This window comes from Microtus oregoni, unplaced genomic scaffold (genome assembly GCF_018167655.1).
Source record: "Microtus oregoni isolate MIOR12 unplaced genomic scaffold, Mior012 000006F_ref0000085, whole genome shotgun sequence".
In the NCBI taxonomy this organism is placed as follows: Eukaryota; Metazoa; Chordata; class Mammalia; order Rodentia; family Cricetidae; genus Microtus; species Microtus oregoni.
In genome coordinates, this window is record NW_024543065.1 from 18,639,440 (window position 1) to 18,656,384 (window position 16,945).

Here is a 16,945-nt window from a genome sequence, read left to right on the forward strand (position 1 = left end):
TCTGCCCAGTCACCCCCACCCTCCAAACCCCCAGTCTCTGCTTTCAGACTGAAGAATGACTCAGATAGATCTCTTTGGTCTGGGCCCGGAGGAGACAGGACCTAAGGAAAGCAGTGATGAAGATAAAGACGGCAAACTTCCCTCTAAAGAGAAGAAGAAAAAGAAGAAGAAAGGCAAAGAGGACGAAGAAAAGGCTACAAAAAAGAAAAGCAAAGACAAGAAGAACAAGGATAAGGAGAAAGGCAAGGAGGATCGGAGGAAGAAGAAGAAGCCCCCTAGGAGCAAGGAACAGAAGGCTGCAGATGAGCTGGAAGCCTTCCTGGGGGGCAGGGCTCCTGGCAGCCACCACCCAGGAGGTGGGGACTATGAGGAGCTTTAGGCTACCAGAGGCAGTTGGTTTTTCTGGGAAGAGGGGAACTGCCGGTGACTGATTTGGGGAGGCTGCTGCCTATGCACCCACGTTCCCAGGACCACCTTGCCACCTATGACCCCCAGCCATTGTCTGCCCTCATTATGGTGGTACACTAGAAGTCTAAACAAGGAAACAAAAGACCTCTACACTGGAAACTTTAAACTCAGAAGAAATAAATTGAAGAAGTTACTAGAAAAATGAAAGGCCTTCCTTGCTCATGCATTGACAGAATTAGCAATGTAGAAATGGTTTTACTTCCCAAACCATTCTTTAAGTTCAGTGCCTCCAAGATTCCAGTGACATTCCAGAAATAGAAAAAAAAATCTTAAAATTCATACGGAAACAGAAGACCTTGAAGAGTCAGAGGGATCCTAGACGAAAAGAAGATGCTGGCAGTATCACCATGCCTAATTTCAGATTATGCTACAGATCTTGGTGACAGAGCCTTGTATTGGCATGAAGACAGACACACAGAGGAGTCAATTAGATAACAAATGTGAATCCATGTGGCTACAGCCACCTGATTTTTTGACATTGAAGAAGGAAACCTTTGAAAAAAATAGTGGTGGGGAAATCCATGTGTAAAAGAATGAAATTCACCATGCACAACTTAAGACGGATCAAAGACCTTAGTGGAAGATCAGAAACTCGGAACGTTTCAAGGAGAAACTGGGTAGAGCAATTCAGTATTGGGCATGAGGAGGAGGATCTTCTGAATAGGAGTCTGCACCCTTAGGAAATGATAGCAGCTGATAGATGGAACCTCCCAGATAAACCACTGTGGTACAGCAATGGGACGGTTAAGTGAGTGAAGAGACCACCTAACGAGTAAAGGGAAAATCTCTACTTGCTATCCATCTAACAGGGTTAATACCTAGAATAAAGAAACTAACAACTGTACAGGAAGACATCGAACAGCACAATAAATTAGCTAATGATATTGTCTTCGGTCAGTGTTCTATTGCTGTGAAGAGACACCTTTACCACAGCAACTTTTACAAAAGGTAAACATTTAACTGGGACTGGCTTACAGTTGTAGGCATTTAGTGCATTATCCTCATGGCAGGGAGCCTGGCAGCATGCAGGCAGAAATGGTGCTTGAGAGGGTGGAGTTCTACATCTAGATCCACAGGCAGCGGGAGGAGAGAAATTCTGACAGGGCTTGGACCCTTGAAACCCCAAAGCCCACCTCTGGTGACAGACTTTTTCCAGCAAGGCCACACTTCCTAATCCCTGTCAAGTAGTATCACTTGCTAATGACCAGGCATTCAAATATATGAGCCTATGCAGGGGGCCTTCTCATTCCCACACAGAAGTGAACAAGAGAGATGTCCAGCCTCACTGTCCAGGAGCAAAATGCAAGTTAAGCCTACACTGAGATCCTGTTTTACCCTAGTTAGAATGGTAGCTACGGAGAAACAACATCCTGGGGGGTTCAGAAGAAGGATTCCTGCTCCTTTGCATCCTAAGTATTCATTAATTCTGCATCTTTGATAGCAGCACTTCTGGCTGGCACAGATGGGATCTCCACACCTCTAAAATTATTTATTTATTTATTTTTACATATTTGGATATTTTGTTTGTGGAACATGTGTATGCATGTTTGCACATCATACGCATGCCTGATGCATGTGGAGACCCAAAAAAAGGGTATTAGATACCCTGAACCAGAGTTGCAGATGGTTACAAGTGACCTTGTGGGTGCTAGGAATTGAACCCCTCTGGAAGAGCAGCCAGGACTCTTCACCAATGAGCAGTACTGTTCTGCTGAAGGAACCTAGCAATAAAAGGATCCTAATAACATTCTGGTGTGCTCATAGATCAGTGCCTTCCTCAATCATCACTGAATATGAAGAAGTCGAGCTGGTGCCTAACTAGAGCCTTCATGCCAATTGACTAGTGTTCATAGTACTAGAAGGTGCTCTGAAGGCTACCAAAGAAGAAAGGTAAATATTAATCCAGCTACAAGCCCTCCAGTCTGCAATAGTGACCTGTCCACAAGATTTGCTGATACAATACTGACACAAAGCTTGTACAACTAACCAATCAATGTCTGATGGATTTAAGGCTTTAAGCCCTACTCCATGAAATGGAACCCATTCCCGACACTTGAGACTAGATAGGCTGGGGACTAGGGGAAAGAAGTTCTGTTCTGCATAAGGAATCTAGCAATAAAAAGGTTCCTAATACCATTCTGCTATACTCACAGATCAATGCCTTCCTCAGTCATCACCACAGAAGCTTCCCCTGCAGTAGATAGGAACAAATACAGAGATCCGCAGCTAGACGATGTGCAGAGAGTGAGATGCCTTGGAACACTCAGTCCTAAATGGGATGTCTTCCTCAAATCCCTCTCCTCAGAACTCAGGGACCCCTGCATCTGAGTAGGCAGAAAGACTGTAAGACCCAGAGGGGAGCAAAGACTCCGAGAAAAATAAAACAAAACAAACCACTAAGGCCCTGTAAATCAACATGATCCACACATATGAACTCACAAAGAATGTAGTAGCATGCACAGAGCCTGCATAGGTCTTGACCAGATGGGGGCTGAGAAGGCTGGTGTATACAAACCCCATCCCTCACGGAGGCCATCTACAATTGATAACCACTCACAGATGAAAACTTTGTTTTCTCCTATGGAGTCTCACAGGGTACACAAACCACTCTGAAGACCATTCCCACGCCCAGCAGCAGATGGACAACCCAAAATGAACTCAATGGCATTTTCGAGGATTTTTGTCTAATAATGTTTTGTCAGGGCTTTATTGTTTATTGTTTGTTTTGTTTTATTTTATTTTTTTACCTTACAGATCCTTTGGGTATATGATATGATTTCCAACTTTATATTTCTATGGGTTTTGTGTGTGTGCAAATGTGTGTGTCACTGTGTCTATATATACTTCCTTGGCCATTTTGTTTGTTTGTTTGCTATATTCTATTGTGGCTTATTTAGTTTTGCTTTATCTTATCTTAATTTATTTTATCACTATTTCTTAGATGCCTGTTTGAATCCTAATAAGAAAGAAAAAGTGTAGATTTGGGTGGGTGGGGAAGAAGTGGGGAGGATCTGGGAGGAGATGAGGGAGGACAAACAGTAACAGAATATAGTGTATGAAAGGAAACCTATTTTCAATAAAAAAATTAAAAATTATTATAACAGTGTCATTATGTAGTGTTACACATATTATATGCTTTTTTAAAATCAGAGTTTTTAGGCTATTTTGAAGATATAGTTTTACAGATCTTTCAAAATTTGCCTATTGGTGTTAGGGATCTAATTATCAAGAATATTAATTTAACAAAGACAGAAAAAAATCTCTGGAAGTATTTGTTTATATGTTTGTGTATTTGTTTTTTGTGTGTGTGCTCATGCCACTGTGCATGCGCGCAGCTCAGGGACAACTTGGGGGAGTCGGTTTTCTCCTTTCACCACATGGGCTCTAGGGTTGTCAGGCTTAGTGGCAAGCACCTTTATCTGCGGAGCCATCTTACTGGTGCCCTCCATGTCGCTTTCCTGAGAGCTGAGGATATTGAACACTTTTTAAAAATATATTGTACTTATTGCCCATTTGAAGATTGAGTTCATTCAGACCTTTTCCCCATTAGTTATTTAGCCTTTTGTTGTTGGATAATTTGAGTTCTTTATATATTCTGGGTATTAACTCCTCCTGGAAGAATAGCTGGTGAAGATTTTCTTTCATTTTGTATGCGTACTCTTTGCTATTTCTTTTGCTAGGCAGAAGCTTTTCAATTTGATGCAATCTTGTTTGTTGATTCTTGCTATTATTTGAGTTATTGGAGTTCTGTTCAGAAACGTATTAATTTGTGTAGGCTGAATCATCCTTGTACTTCTGGAAAGGAGCAATGTGGTCATGGTAATATGATCTTTTTAATGTGCAAGTTTGCAGGTAATATATTAAGTGATTTTTTGGTTTCTCTTTAATTGGTCTGGTGGAGGAACTGTATCCTTACAGAGTGTTGGTATTGAGGTAGTACTGCATTGTGAAATGGGCTTAGAAGCATTCTTTCCTTGCCATTTTATGGGATAATTTGAAGAGCATTATTATTTTTTTTCTTAAAGGTCTGCTGAAATTCAGCTATGAATCTATCTGTCCTGGACTTTTCTTTGTTTGAATACAAAGTTGTTTTAGACCCTTTCTTAGAATTTTTTTTATGGTTTTATGATACTACATTGTACCAAATATATCCTCCCCTATTCAGTAATATGTAACATGAGGGCCTGCTTGTTGGGGCTTCTGTCCTGCCCAGTTCTCACAGCCGGTAAGCCCCAAAGAAAATCACACAGAGGTCTCCATAGGTTATAAAACTGATTGGCCCATTAGCTCTGGCTTCGTATTAGCTCTTATAACTTATATAAATCCATTATTCTTATCTATGTTAGACACATGGCTCAGTACCTTTTTCGGAGGGACAGATCACATCCTGCTTCTTTGGTGATCTGGGAAGGACTACCTAGGGAGCTTCCTTCTTCCCAGAATACTCCTGTTCTCATTGCCCTACCTCTACTTCCTATCTGGCTACTGGCCAACCAGCATTTATTTAAAATATAATTGACAAAATATAGAACTGTCCCACACCAGTGATAACTCACTTTAGCACTGGTAAGTCAGTTGATATAATATGTCACAGTAAAGGCCTAAATTATTTTACTTAATAAACTAATGGATGGTCTTTTACAAATGTACTTTATTTGCTTGCAATGAATATATTTTATTTCTGGTTAGTTAGATTTTAAATAGGAACATATTAATATATTACCAGCATATTAATAGGATCCAGCTGTCAATAAAGCACCATAAATCTATGTCTTAAATATCAAGAATCAATTGTTTTGTTGTATTGTGTGGCAGACTTCTCCTGGGGAGACACAACACATACATGCATACTCACTGCTGGAAGGGAGCCCGTGACAAAGCAAAGCATGGATACTATCACAGTCCAACTTTGTGAACTGATACATTTTATTGGGGTCACTTAGAGAAAAATGGGTGAGAGGTTTCTTACAAAAGCAGAAATGACTCAAAGACAGCTATATCACCAAATCCCACCCCAGCATGGGTGACAGCTCACAAAAGCTGGAAACCTGGAGCATACTTCATAACCTGCAGGCAGCGCCACAGGTTGGAAAGTATCCTTTCCAGGGGGCTCAGTTGTTCTTTGTTTTCTCTAGAAAGTTCAACTGCTCTCTACTTCTTTCAAGGTGTGTCTTAGACACTGCTCTGTTGCTGTGAAGAGACACCATGACTGAGGCACCTTATAAAAGAGAGCATTGCACAGTTTGCTTGCAGTTTATAGGGCTAGTCCACTGTCATCGAAATGTGGAGTGTTGCAGCAGGCAGGGAGGCAGGCCAGCCTGCAAGCACACAGGCCTGATGCTGGAGAAGTAGCTCAGAGCTTTCCATCCTGATCTATAGGCAACGGGAGGGGAGACTAGGGGAGGTGGAGAGACTGAGACTGACTGGCTGGCTGGTCTCTGCTCCTTTCAGACTTGTCTTGAGCGTTGGAAAGAAGGGACATTGGACATTTGACCAGTTTCAGGGACTTCCTGAAGCTACGTTGAGTTGTTTATTTCATTTCTTAACGAGCTTCCTTGCAGAATAGAATGGTTGAATTTCTGAGGAGACTGCTCTGCATTGTGAGGCTGGGATAATGGCTCAGTAGGGAAGAATGCTCTGTTTGAGGACTTGAATTTGAATCCCAGCACACATGTAAAGAGCCAGGCACGGCCAAATGTACCCGTAGCTACATTACTGGAGCAGTGGGCGGCAGATATCATACGCCAGCCTAGCCAAAATGTCAAGTTCCAGTTCAGTGAGAGACATTGTCTCAAGATAGTAAGACAGAGCAATAGTGAAAATGCCTACTGTCCATCACAGGCCTTTTCATGCATGCAACTGGAAGTTCCATGCCCAGAGTAGCATGTTGTTCAGTCCTATGAGGGCTTTCTTTCTGGCTTACATGTATGTTCCTCATGTGGTAGAGACAGAAGGACTAAGTACAGATGAGGTCCTACCCTCTGACCATAGAAACCTAATTACTTCCCAACGTTCTCGTCTCCAAATACCGTCATGTCCAGGGGTAGGGTTGCAAAATATGGATTTGAAAGTAATATAATTCATCCCATAGCAGCAGCATTAGGGAAAAAAACTATCAGGAAATGACTTGTTTCACGTGGACTTGTAAATTTGTGTATATGTGCACTCATCAGAATGAATATGTCCAGCTGTGTTCTCAGATGCTTTTACACATGGTGCACGTATGTGGAGGTTCAAGGTTGCAGTTACTGTCGTTCCTTGATGGCAGGGTCTTCCACTGATCCTAGAGCTCATGGATTTCTCTAGGATGGCTAGCCAGTCACCTTCAAGAACCCACCTGTCTCCTCAGTCTTCTCCACTAGAGTCTTCATATATAAGATACTTATTTTAAAATGGCCATAACTCGGGCTGATTGCTCAGTGCAACGAGGCACCTGTTAGTGAGCCTGCTTGCCTGAATGTGATCCCTGGGTCCCACAAGGTGGAAGGAGAGAGCCAACTCCCTGGAGTTGCCAGCTGACCTCAACCTATGTACCATGGCATATGCACTTCCCCAGAATAAAATAAATAAATGTAAAATTATTTTCTAAAGATTATAACTTAATAATGGCATGTTTCAAGTGGTAATTTATTGGGATAGTATTGATTTGTTGTCTTTGGCACCCTTTTATTGTTCTTCTTAAGTTTTTAGAAATGTATCTTAATATTTCTTTCCTGAAAGATACTGATGTGTTTGATACAGATGTGGACTCATTTATGCACTGTCTCTGTATGAGTTTTAGTGAAAGGAATAGGGAAGATCACAAAGGTTACACACAACTTCAGACCTTTCTTTTTTTGTTGCCGATTTTGACTACGATGGCTTGCCTGTGTGTAGATTAGGCTGGGAGGTCATAACGGCCTTTTCCACCCTTCTCAGCCCTGCTGTCACGGTGGGATCGTGGTACTTGAACAAACGTACCCAGCTATCTATTTACAGTGGCAAGCAGCAGCCATATTTGGCCTTCAGTTGTTGCTCGCTGAGCTCTGCATTAGAGTTTAAACTGAAATAATGCTTAGTACTGTAATGTTTTTCTGTTATTTTCATGTATTTTGATAATTTAAATCTTGTTCTTTCTAATTCATTGTTTTAATTCCAAGCTCCCGCTTAGAGTTTCTCCTACTTACCATCTCGAATGCTACACTCTTTTCTATCGGTAGCTTTCTTTCTAGTCTCTCTGGGAGCCTCCTACATCTTTCCTGCCTTGTTATTGAGACTCCCCCTCTCACTCTTCCCAAATTTCAGGAGATGATGACGGTGAATGTGGGCTTGCTGGATATTCAAGCGTAGCCTTTCATCAGCAGTGCTTGAGAAAGATGCATAAAAGGATGTGGGACTTGACATCATTCACCAAAGATGAATGAAAATCAACTGTTAGAAAGAAGAGTATTTCAGGAAATCTTTGATGAGGGGAACTCACCTACTGCATCCCTCTCCTGTTTCATTCCTGAAATAGCGACTCCTCGCTATGGACTAGTCCTTTGTAGAATCATCTTGTGGAACAAAGTACTAAAGGTGTGACTTGGTTCTTGGAAATCTGTCTATTTCATTTCCATTTAGTAAGGTAAGGTGGGGCTCAGAGCAGAACTCCCCTCGGGAGACATTGAGGCCCATAGTCTACGTCCACTTTGCTCTAGGCATCCTGACCAGTGGGATTCGCTTTTCTTCCCTTTTTTCCTTTCCAGTTCTTTTTCTCTTTTTCCTTTTAAACAAAACATTGCTATGCATCACTGGCTGGTCAGATCCTGACTGTGTGGTCCAGCCTGTCCTTCAGTTCATGGCTGTCTCTTGGCCTTAGGCTTTCGACTATTAGAGTGACTGGCATGTGCCAGGTCCAGCCTGGTTGTTCATCTTAATGACAGTTTGATATGGGATAGAGCAAATGTTCTCCCTCTTCTCACACTCAGTCACCGCAAGTCACTGCAATGTGTGTGGATTTCTCCAGGGTCTGTAATTCAGTTGAAATCTGACACTGTCCACCTGGAGGTGACATTCGATCTCAAAGACTGAGCGTTCGGTCCCATGGGGTCATGTCTGCTTCAGATGCTCTGGGGGCTCTAGAGCACAGGGGCTGGTCAGGGGAAGGGGACTGACCAGATATTCTTTGAGCCATGTAGTTCTGGAGCGCCTTCAGCCTGGAATGTTGCCGCTCTCTAGGGCGCTGTGGACTGCAGAGGCCCAGCCCATGTCAGGTTTACATTTACATTTACTCACTAGTTCAGAACAGCAGATTCGTTCATTTCAATAAAACAGTTCTAAACCTTTAACAAAAACAAGAACAGAAGCTAGAAAAGGGAATTTGTAAGTCTGTATGTTAACATAGTTTCATAAGACATAAGGAGGGCTCTGGAGAACCCTCCTACCTAGAGATTGATGTGTGTGCATGTGATACAAGGACAGATGCAAGCTGGGTCCTTCCCTGAGACTTTCTCCTCTCTCTTCCGTAGCCCTCATGACACTCACCTGGGTTGTGCAGAGGACTCTGTTCTCTGGTCAGATGGCCTCTGTTTTCCTTTCTTCCTTTCATTTATAGCACATCATTCTTAATCTCGGGTGCTTTCCTGAGAAAGAGATGGGAAGAGAGACAGAGACAGACAGACAGACAGACAGACAGACAGAGTTTCTACGTATTCCCGATGGCCTGGAACTCATTGTATGTGTAGTGACTTTCTATCCTTCCTTAGTCTCCTATGTGTTTACTTATTATAATTGTGCATTTTTATAAATGAGTGATCTTGAATGTTTTAAAATAAAAGTCTATGCAAAGATAGAAATTTTCAAAGCAAACCAATCTGTGAGCTCAAAAACAATTGCATGATGTTTTCGTATTTAATATTCACCAGAAATAATATGTACATAGAAAAAAAGAACAATCTAAGTGAAAGAATTAGCTTCAAGATGTAAAAGAATATATGTTGAATTCTTCTCCCTTCCTCAAAACCATGTAGGTAATATATGCTTTGAATACCAAAAACGATGAACACGAGTCTGCAATTCAGGCCCTCAAAGATGCTCACGAAGAAGAAATCCAACAAATTCTTGCAGAAACAAGAGAAAAAATACTGCTCTATAAAAGCAAGGTAACAGAAGAGGTAGACCTTAGGAGAAAGATTCAAGTTCTGGAAGCGTCTTTGGAAGACCATGTGAAGATGAAACAGCAAGCTCTGACGGAGTTTGAAGCCTTTAAGCACAGAGTTGCGGACATGCAGCTTTGTGCAGAGGCCCAGCATGTCCAGCGCATAGTAACCATGTCGCGGGAGGTCGAAGAGATTAGAAGGAAGTTTGAAGAGAGGTTGCGGAGCTTCGGACAGCTCCAAGTACAGTTTGAGAAGGACAAACGGTTGGCCCTGGAAGATTTGAGAACCACCCACAGACGGGAAGTCCAAGAGCTGTTGAAGTCGCAGCAGGACCACAGTGCTTCGGTGAACAAGGGGCAGGAGAAGGCAGAGGAGCTGCACAGGATGGAGGTGGAGGCCTTGAACAGCACCCTGGAAGAGCTGCGACTTGAAAAGAAGAAGCTCATCGAGGAATATGAAGGCAGGCTGAACAAAGCCCAGGTATTTTACGAGCGCGAGCTGGATAACTTGAAAAGGTCACAGCTCTTCACAGCGGAAAGCCTGCAGGCTAGCAGGGACAAGGAGGCCGAGCTTCGCAAAGAGTTCCAGGGACAAGAAGCCGTTCTGCGGAAAACCATAGGAAAATTGAAGACCGAGTTGCAGATGGTGCAGGATGAAGCCAGCAGTCTGCTTGACAAATGCCAAAAGCTGCAGGTGGCCCTGACTGCGGCAGAGAGCAATGTACAGGTGAGTGGGCATGGGTTGGTTAGTCTTTTCTTTCTTTACACATGTTTGGTGTGCGCATGTGTGCGTGTGTGTGTGTGTGTGTGTGTGTGTGTAAACCTGAGGTTGACACTGGGTGTTTTCTCAGATTGCTTTCTACCTTCTGTGTTGAGGCAGAGCCTTTGCTACACCAGAGGACTCCATTGGCCTTTTCCGATATCGGGCTAGTCAGCTTGCTCCGGGGTTTCCTGGCCTCTGCCTCCCTGCCTCCGACACTGCAAGGGGCCATCATGCTCACCTGGCTCTAGCTGGGTTCTGGGGAATCTGAACCTTGGCCGGACATTTGGATAATAGACACTTTACCCATACCCACTGAGCAATCTACACACACAGGCATGCGCACATACACTTTTAAAAACTTCCTTTTGGATTTATTTATTTTAGTTTACGTATTTGGATGTTTTATTTGCATTTATCTGTTAATGGATGGTTGTAAGCCACCATGTGGATGCTTGGGAATGGAACCCAAGTTCTGGGCAAGAGCAGCAAGTGGTCTTAACTGCTAAGGCATTGCTCATCCTTACCCACTTTTTCATATGTATTGCTTTGTTGACTTGGAGCGCAGCCAGGCTGGCTTTAGAATCAGCTGTTTATATTCATACCACTTTATTACACCTCCAACCCATTTTTTGTCTTTGCCCTTGTGCAGAAAAAAAATGTAGACGGGGACATTTTTATTACCTTTACCTATTATTAATTTGGACATCAAGCACCCAAAAGATAAGTTTAAACCTTGTTGATACTATGAATAGGTTTCATTTAAACAGCTTCCTAGTATTTCTATTAGAGTTATAATATCAAGCTTAGGGGTTGGTTGTGTTCTTCTTTTTCTCTTCAATAAGGATGGTCTGTCTCCTTATTTGGTATTTAGACACCAAACCAAAAAAAAGTTGCTTTTGGTGGTGTGCACCTTTAATCCCCGTGCTCAGGAGTCAGAGCCAGGCAGATCTTTGAGTTTGAGGCCAGTCTGGTCTATCAAGTGAGTTTCAGAACAGCCAGGGCTACACAGAGAAACCCTGTCTCAAAAAACAAGCAACCAAACAACCAAATAAAAAGTAGCATTTAGTAAGAGTTAGTCCACATATGGAAAAGATGCCAAAAAGCTTCTACGAGTTTTGTCATGCTAGCACAGAAAGCTTCCTGGCTGTGCTAATATCTGTAGAGCATTAGAATTCATTAGGCAGGGTAGAAATAGACTTCCCTAATTGGGTCATATGACTTCAAATGTCAGGTTGTGTTACTTCATCTAACAGAGTTCAAACTAAGTAGTCCTAGTTCCACAGACCTCTCCAGTAAGAGAAAGGTGTTGCTTGCAATTTAAATAAATTATTTAGCTTAGTGTCATGCTTGCATTTTGATTATGACTATTTGATCTTTCTTAGGTTCTTCAAAAACAGCTTGATGATGCCAAGGAGGGAGAAATGGCCTTGTTGAACAAGCACAAGGAAGTGGAAAGTGAGCTAGCAGCTGCCCGGGAGCGTTTACAACAGCAAGCGTCAGACCTTGTCCTCAAAGCTAGTAAGTCCACCCATAGCTCGGTGTGGTGCTCAGCTAAAACCCACTCTTTGCTGCTCATCCAAACAATATCTGAGCAAAGTGCTTCTAATTTAATACTTACCATCTCTTATGATGTTTTAAAATGGTTTCTATTGTTTTTATTTTAAAATAATATATAGCATTTTCTTGGATAATTATAACAATGAAATGACAAAATCATCAACAGTTGTGGGGCACAGCCCCCCACTCCCAGCAGCCTACAGAGAGTAGTCTTTTTAGGACTCCACTGAAGTTAAGCCAGATCAGAAAGGGTTTTCAGGACAAGACAGCTTGAAGCAGTATTGTTTGCCTGAAGAAATTTTTTTTATTGATTTTATTGAGCTATACATTTTTCTCTGCTCCCCTCCCTTTTTCTCTTTTCCCCTTTAACTCTCCCCCAAGGTCCCCATGCTCCCAATTTAATCAGGAGATCTTGTCTTTTTCTCTCTTAGGGCCCTCATTGTTGCCTAGGTTCTCTGGGATTGTGATTTGTAGGCTGGTTTTCTTTGCTTTATGTCTAAAAGCCACTTATGAGTGAGTACATGTGATAATTGTCTTTCTGGGTCTGGATAACCTTACTCAATATGATGTTTTCTAGCTCCATCCAGAAATAATAAGATGTTGTTATTTTTCCTGCTGTGTAGTACTCCATTGTGTAAATGTACCACATTCTCCTTATCCATTCTTTGGTGGAGGGACATTTAGGTTGTTCATAGTGACATTGTTTGCCTGAAGAGATTTTTAACATAGATTTAAACCCAGGGTCAACAAAAGAGAGGTGATCCCTGAACAAATAAGACACACCCACATGTGGGCGTGGCCTTCTCAAGGGAGAGCTGTATCTGGCTGTCTTCCCAGTAGCCTTGCTTATGATGTTAGTGCATTTCCAGTTGCCATCTTTAGAGCTGTCAGGGAATCCGAGCTTAAAAGGGGGCTCCTGGAGTGTTCCAATCCAGGATATTTGTCACCGTGGCATCCCCAAATCACATGAATTGTCAACAAAAGTTGATTGACTAGTTTGTGAGATTTCCAGAAAATATTGGAAGGCAGAAGAGCAAATTCAAAGTTAGGTATGCTCAAGCCCTAAGAACGTTCATTGCTGTTTTTACTTTCTTGTTTGGGAATATCTTCATGTCAGAGGAGCAGTGTCTCTGTGTAAGCAGTGCTTTCAGCACATGTTGACTGCTGGGATGCTTAGGTTTCTGTTGGTAAGAGACCGCACCTAAGCTTTAGACCTGGTGGCTCCTTTTCCTTCCCTCTTCCCCTTCTCATCCCCTGTCTTTCTAGCCTGCCTCAGGATGCCTCAGAATTTTTGGTTTTAGGAATATATTTTTAGAGAAGACACTCCAAAAAAAATGAGCAATTTATTCTTTCCTGTTCTTCCTCTCTTCTTCCCTCTGTCTGTCTGTCTGTCTGTCTGTCTAACTCTGGAAGAATTTGTATGTAGGGAACAAAGGTGATTTCACACCGGACAGCTGAGTCACCCATCTGATGTGGCCACTGTTCTTCACCTCATAGCTCTCAGCAGGAAGATGCTGGTCCAGGTTGTCCGAGGTTGCCTTGTGTCAAAATGGACTGTGTATCCAGTGAAGCAGTCTCAGGACCCCCGTTCCTTTTGATTGGCTCACTGGTGACTTTTTTTGTTCATAAAGTCATTTTTAATGACCTTCAGTTTGTATCAGAATCAGTGAGGTGGTTTGTGAGCCCACAGATGCTGTGCTTACCTCAGGCCTTCCCACTCTCTGGCTGCAGTACTCTCTTTCTGGCTCTTTGTCCAGGGTTCTTTGGAAATCTCTGCTTAGATGATGCTTTCTATGAGAACCTGTTCCGCACTCTAGATTTCACATCTTCCTTTACCCATGCCTTTCCCTAACCCATTTTTAAATAGAGTACCTTCTAGCTATTCTTCCAGTTTCAAATATGTAAACAATGTGTCCTGATCATATCCAGCCCTTCTACTCCCCCTAACCCAGTTTTACTGTCATTTGTTTTATTTTTTTGTAAATTTGTTATCCTCTATAAAATGAATTCAATTGAAACGCCACTGCTGCCTGCCACCTTTGTTCCAGAGAGAGAGCGAGAGAATGGTGGGGTGGAGTGCGAGAGAGAATCGAGAAGACTCCTTGTCATTTCATGGTGTTACTGCATCCTCTCTTTTCTTGGTTGCTCCCAGGAGACTTTTCCATGAGCTGCTAAGGAGTTCTCCTACCTCAGCTTGTTTAGCTTGCATTCTTCTCCTTTTGTTAAAAGTGGGATGTTGCCAGGGAGCAGCATTAGGGGAGTAAAAATGGACTTTCTATTTTAAAGAATTATAATTGCTACGACTGTCCCATGGTGAACATTTCCCCATTGTACAGCAAGGAAGCCAAAGCGAAACTTGTGACCCATTCAGGCGTGAAGTATGGTTGTGCCATTAAAGACACACTTTCATGTTGATGGTCTTAAAAATTAAGGAGATTTTCTTTGTGGGGGGCGGTTTCTAGGCCATATTGGAATGCTTCGAGCAACTCAGATGACCCAGGAAGTTACAATTAAAGATTTAGAGTCAGAAAAATCCAGAGCCAACGAGAGATTATGTCAGCTTGAAGAGGAAAGAGCTTTTCTGCAAAGCAGAACGCAGAGTCTGGATGAGGAACAGAAGCAGCAGGTGCTGGAGCTGGAGAAGGTATTGTGATGGGTGCCCGGGGACGGGAAGGGACATTCAGATGCCACTCCCGCCACACGGGAGCCATATGCTTCTAGTCTAGTGTGTGTCACTTTGTTTTCGAGGATTGAGGTTAAAGAGAGGCCACACGGTGTTATGTATGTATTCTGGTTACTTAGGTAATAATCTAGTTTATAAAAGTCTAGGAATTTCAACTTATTTCAGGCCAGAAACTGAGTTAACTCTTATTGCATTGGGATTTATATTTTATCAAATATCATATTAAGCATACTTTTTAAATAAGTGATTATGTTATTGCATACACTCCTAAGAAACTGGTTTCTTTTCTTCCTCTCCCTTCCTCTACACCTACTTTCTTCCTTCCTTCCTTTCTGGTTTGGGTTTCTGTTTTTTGAACTGGGAATGAACCTCAGGGTCTTATATGTGTCAGGAAAATGCTTTGCATCTGAATTCTCTTCCCAAGCTTGTTGAACTTTTTATTTTGAAACAGGGTCACTTTATGTCTCACTAAAGCTGTCCCTGAACTGTGATCCTCTGTGTAAATAAAAATGAGAGCATTTTATTACCAGCTCTGTATTTTCTCTTTCCCAATTGAATTGATTTATATTCTCATATTCTCTGCTGTCTCTGTCTCTCTCTCTGTCTCTCTCTCTGTTTCTCTCTCTGTTTCTCTCTCTGTTTCTCTCTCTCTCTCTCTCTCTCTCTCTCTCTCTCACACACACACACACACACACACACACACACACACTTTTCTACCCACCTAGGCTGTGCCTCTTCCCTGAATTCTCTAACAACAAAAAATAGATGCCCTTTCGTAGAACTCATAAACCTGTTGCTACTGTCTTCTTACTTCCTTTCATCACTGAATTGTGATTGGTTGAAAGGTACATAATTAACACACCAATTGTACTGAATAATATTATTTGAGTAGTTATTAGGTAAGCTTTTTATGTACTGCACACAAACCTTTCTTTTAAGTTTGCCATTATTTGCTTTTATTTCTTGATCTAATATATTTTATTTTGCGTCAGCTGCCCTGTCCCCCTTTGAGAAAACCAATTGTAAGGTTTCAAAGTCTAGATCCCAAAGAAGTTAGTTCGTTCCAGTTCACATATGTCTAAGGTGCTCAGACATCGATAGCACTGATGAACACAAGAGGTGCCGCTTCTTAATCTTTTTTGTTTTCATTCAAGAAAGTAAATGAAGCAAAGAGAAGTCAGCAAGAATATTATGAAATGGAGCTTAAAAACCTGCAAAATAGATTGGAAGGCGAGGTGGCCCAGCTGAACGAGGCTCACTCGAAGACTTTAGAGGAGCTGGCCTGGAAGCACCACATGGCCATGGAGGCTGTGCACAGCAACGCCAGCCGAGATAAGAAAAAGCTGCAAATGGTGAGTGCAAGCCGGCGGGAATCCCGGCTCCTGCCTTGTCACCATGGCTCCAGCAGTGAAATCCACAAACGTGGGATTTCTTCCCTGCCATCCTCTTGAGACAGGGCCTCCCTGTGAAGCTCAGCCTGTCTCGTCCTCATCATTCTCCTGCCTCCACCTCCCAAGTGCATGCCCCACCACACCTGGCTTGCATTAAGTTCTCGGTGGGGGCATGGTTTGTTAGCACAGACTACTTTATCTGAGCCATCACAGAACACTCTTTCTTCTGGGACTTTCTTATGAGTTAACTGTACCAATCAGGAGGCCTTAATTCACCTGCATAGATATCTCTAGTCATAGCTTCCTTGTCTGGGAACATTGTTCTTGTATGTGTGTCTTTATTTTCCTTCCTTTCACCTTGTGAATGGTACTGCCAATATTGCACAGTAGAAAACTGTCTGACACCCGGGTCTTGGCTATGGTGGCATGAACCCTAAGCTCACCTCTGGCACCTTCTCTGACAGAAGAGGCTGTGATGCGTTCTATAACGTTCCTGAAAAGATCCAGGGGGCGCAGATGCTGGGTACTCAGACATGTCCTAGCTGTGGTGACCAGCAGTGTCGCCGGGACGGTTGTCACGTGCCATGCATTGCAGTTATGCTTTACACGAATATCTTTGGTTCCTCCTTGTGACAGTTGATGGCTGTTGCACCCTGTCTACTGATCAGTGGATGCACTCAGTCACAGATCTGTCAAATCATACTGCATTTAATACCCTCGTGCAGGTGTTTGTTAATAGGGGTGCTAACGTTTTATAGGGTAGCACTTTATAGTTTACTAGTGATTTTCTGTGGTATATTTCTTCATACCAATGACTTGGAGATTAGTGTCATTTTCATTATAAAGTATATACTATATTTAATAAGCCTAAATGGTTTTTTGCAAAACCATGAACCTGATTAAGTGGAATAGTTAAGACACAAATTCAAATTTAGATGTTTGGCCTTAATACCTCTTCGTTTTGTGGC

At 42.4% G+C, this 16,945-nt stretch overlaps 2 protein-coding genes across 12 annotated transcripts in view; both read left to right on the forward strand.

The window, feature by feature from the left end:
- The window catches only part of Fam184a (family with sequence similarity 184 member A), a 132,914-nt gene that overhangs the window by 55,868 nt on the left and 60,101 nt on the right, over positions 1-16,945 (forward strand). For all 11 annotated transcript variants that reach the window (XR_005974556.1, XR_005974557.1, XM_041654948.1 and 8 more), the window contains exons 2-5: positions 9,456-10,310; positions 11,729-11,864; positions 14,366-14,547; positions 15,741-15,938. Coding sequence is in view for 9 of the 11 variants with exons in the window: in XM_041654948.1 (XP_041510882.1) it covers positions 9,456-10,310; positions 11,729-11,864; positions 14,366-14,547; positions 15,741-15,938 (1,371 nt within the window). In the remaining 2 variants the exon portion in view is untranslated. The remainder of the gene's footprint in view (positions 1-9,455; positions 10,311-11,728; positions 11,865-14,365; positions 14,548-15,740; positions 15,939-16,945) is intronic.
- On the forward strand, positions 22-535 carry LOC121450159 (rab-like protein 6). Its single transcript, XM_041654957.1, has one exon. It carries the CDS (start codon positions 56-58, stop codon positions 377-379), a length of 324 nt encoding a protein of 107 aa, XP_041510891.1. The 5' UTR covers positions 22-55; the 3' UTR covers positions 380-535.